General features: G+C 40.8%; 1 protein-coding gene across 3 annotated transcripts in view; it reads right to left on the reverse strand.

The window, feature by feature from the left end:
- PTGR2 (prostaglandin reductase 2) overlaps positions 1-3,448 on the reverse strand; it is a 28,982-nt gene that overhangs the window by 24,387 nt on the left and 1,147 nt on the right. For all 3 annotated transcript variants that reach the window (XM_045287977.1, XM_045287978.1, XM_004698704.4), the window contains exon 2: positions 859-943. In XM_045287977.1, coding sequence (XP_045143912.1) covers positions 859-895 — 37 coding nt within the window. In that variant the 5' untranslated portion in view covers positions 896-943. The remainder of the gene's footprint in view (positions 1-858; positions 944-3,448) is intronic.

Genomic DNA, 3,448 nt, shown 5'->3' on the forward strand with positions numbered 1-3,448 from the left:
GAATGATGTACAAATGCGCTTTACACAATTGATGTGTGTATGGATTGCGATAACAGTTGTATGAGCCCCTAATAAAATGTTTTTTAAAAAAATTTTTTTTGAAAGATCTTTCTTCTTAATATTTTGACCTCCTCGTCAGAAATGCTACCCTGATTTGCAAGTCATATATCAAATAAACTTCCATCAATTTCTATTATTGGATTACTATAATGTTTACCTGAAGTGAAGGGTATTAAAATATATAAATTAGAAAATGTGAGGTTTGAAAAGAAAAATGTACAGCCATGAAAACATCATCACTAAACGTGTGTGTTTCTTCAGTCGATTCCAGTGAGCAGACTTCATAGTCACAGAATCGTCGCACGTCGAAGGTGGGAGCAGAATGCAAAGCTCGGAACCCAAGTCCTCACTTTATTCAGAAGGGGTTAGTGATTTCCCAAGTCCCATCCCAGGTGAGCAGCAAAGCCAAGGCTGGAACACAGCACTGGACTCTAGCCTCTCCGGTGACTACAGAACTACACACACTTCTATGACTCAGGTTAGACGTCAGCGAGCACAGATCCGCTCTTTTGACAGGAAATAGAACATTTTTAAGAATCAATGACACCTAATATAAAGAAACAACAAGAGCTACATATTTAAATGTTTTAATTATTCCAGAATATCTATTATGTCTTCAACAAATGACTGTGACAATCATGTGAAGAACGGTGATACATTGTTTAAAGAGATTTCTTATCATTTCTCCACTAGTCTTACTACTTTAATTTTCCGTATCAGCATCAGTGTGTTTTATATTCTCCATTGGAATTAGTAATCATCAGTCTCAGTGCTTATTCATCAAAGACAAATACATACCAGGTCGGGAATTCAACACCACTCTTTGTACAATCATGGCTTTCCTTAGGAAGTAGTCTCACAAGATTTCTGTACAAAATAATTCCTATAAATTGAGGGAAAGTTTAATCACAATCAAGTATTAAAATACACAATCATTTAAAAATGAAAAAGAAGCACATCTTAGCTTCTAAGTGAAGACAGGGTAGGTCACTTTTAAGACCCAAAGAAGATAACACTGTCCCATCAAAGTGTGTCTCCAGAAGCAAATATGTGAAGCAAGACTAAATCTAGTTAGACTTTTTGGATAATATCAACAGGTCAATAGAAGATTACCTGGGGCAAAATGCTCTTTGGCCTCAGATAATTCAAGCTCATTCATCTTCACATACTCATAATTAGGCCTCCTACTGTAGGTTGATCAAAAGGAAATGTCATATAGTCCTCCAGAGCTGGCCAACTGCCGTAATCGTAATCGCAAAATAAAAATGCTCACTCTGCTCACTAGTTCCCCACAAACTCCCAAACAGAGCTCTTGCGTTACAGCCATACGGTGACGTCCAACTCTCCTGCAGGTACTTTTTCCTCCAGGCGGGAAATTCTGCTCCTAAGAACTAAATGTCTGACGCTAACATCACTCAATAAAATAGAATGAAGAACATGGAAACACATCTGATCTGCTTCCTTGTTTTTTGTCATGTATGTTTATAACCTCATAGGTATGACAGAAATGGTTACTTTTCGCCGAGGTCCCCTCTCCACTGGACACAACTGTGGACAGCTGCCATGGAGTTGGCTCTGGCTCGTGGTGACCCTGCGGACAACCGAGCAAAATGCTGCCAGTCCGGAGTCACCTGCATGATCACCCATTTGCTGCCCTGTATTTTGAGAAGACTTCCAACTGAGAGGGCTCTTCTTCCAGCACTATATTGCACAATTCTGCTGTGGTCCAGGGTTTTCATTAGTTAGATTTTCAAAAATAGATCTCCAGGCCTTTCTTCCTAGTTTGAGTTTGGAAGCACTCCTGAAATCGGTCTGCCCTGGATGACTTTACTGCTATTTGGAATACTAGCATCACAGGAACATGCAAGGCACCATATTATGAAAAACCTGACAGATTGGTGATGGCTGGACTACATTCTTGTAGCCAAAGAGATTTGCTGGCTTCCCTGTAATAAAATTCTAGGTATGCTATTTCACTCAAAAGCCTTTCAGCTATACTGCTCTGATAAGAGACGATTTAAAACATAAACACCTCGTTGCACCTGTTGCTGTTGTTAGGTGCCATGGGGTACGTTCCAACCCAGAACAACCCTATGCGCACTAGAAAGAAGCACCACTCGGGCTTGTGCCACCCTCACCATTGTTGCAGTCATTGTGCCAATCCATGCCCTCCAGGGCCTTCACTTTACTAAGCATGGTGTCCTTCTCCAGGGACTGGTCTTTCTTGGCAACACGTCCAAAATATGTAGAACAAAGTCTTGTCATCCTTGCCTCTAAGGCAGCGGTTCTCAACCTGTGGGTCGAGACCCCTTTGAGGGGGTCGAACGACCCTTTCATAGGGGTCGCCTGATCCATAACAGTAGCAAAATGACAGTGATGAAGTAGCAACAAAAATAATTGTATGGTTGGGGGGGTCACCACCACATAAGGAACTGTATTAAAGGGTCACGAGGAAGGTTGAGAAAGGCAAATAACTTTCTCCATCTTATAAGAGGATTTAGGAAAGTGAAAAAATTTTTTAAAAGTGAAAAATCATAGCCAGTTTCTTTAATTATGAAGATTAAAATTTACAAGATAGCAGAACCATCACACCGACCAGAATAAACAGTGAAGCAAACTTCCCTCCTCAGTTTCAGAAGCAGACAGAAATGTAAAAAGTAAAGCCTGAGGAAAGGCGGTTTTAATTCTCACGGAATTCAGGTTTCTGGATTCCATGGAAATTGAGGTGACCCACTCAGGCTATTGCCAAGATGATCTTTGAACCCTGAACCCTGAAAACCTGGTTTCTTAAGAGTCACCTGTAAGTCAAAAGTCAGACTAGTTTGCCTTGGACATAATGAGTTTTTAAAGAACTATCTATATGCAGTACAGAAATTCCAAAGGTCGAACCAGAAGCTGTGTGCTAGGGAGAACTCTTATTAAGTAAACTCTCTCCTGGCCTGTTTCCATTTTTAGTCATCAAGTCATTTCCAACTCATAGCGACCCTACAGGACAGGGCAGAACTGTGTCTGTGAGTTTCCATGGCTATACGTTTTTATAGGAGCAGAAAGCCTCATCTTTCTCCTGAGGAACAGCTGGTGGTTTCGAACTGCTGATGTTATGGTTAGCAACCCAGCTTGTAAACCACTATGCCACCAGGGCTCCAGCCTGTTTTCATAGCGGTGTATAATTACCAGCAATAAGCTGGGGTATAAAATTTTTGAAAGATCAATATGACAAAATACCAATTTATAAACTATCAAGGGCTCATGAGGGAGGGGGAGCGGGGAGGGAGGGGAAAAATGAGGACCTAATGTCGGGGTTTAAGTGGAGAGAAAATGTTTTGAGAATGATGTACAAATGCGCTTTACACAATTGATGTGTGTATGGATTGCGATAACAGTTGTA

This window comes from Echinops telfairi, unplaced genomic scaffold, assembly GCF_000313985.2.
Source record: "Echinops telfairi isolate 266 unplaced genomic scaffold, ASM31398v2 ScPeMD7_18;HRSCAF=68, whole genome shotgun sequence".
Taxonomy (NCBI): Eukaryota; Metazoa; Chordata; class Mammalia; order Afrosoricida; family Tenrecidae; genus Echinops; species Echinops telfairi.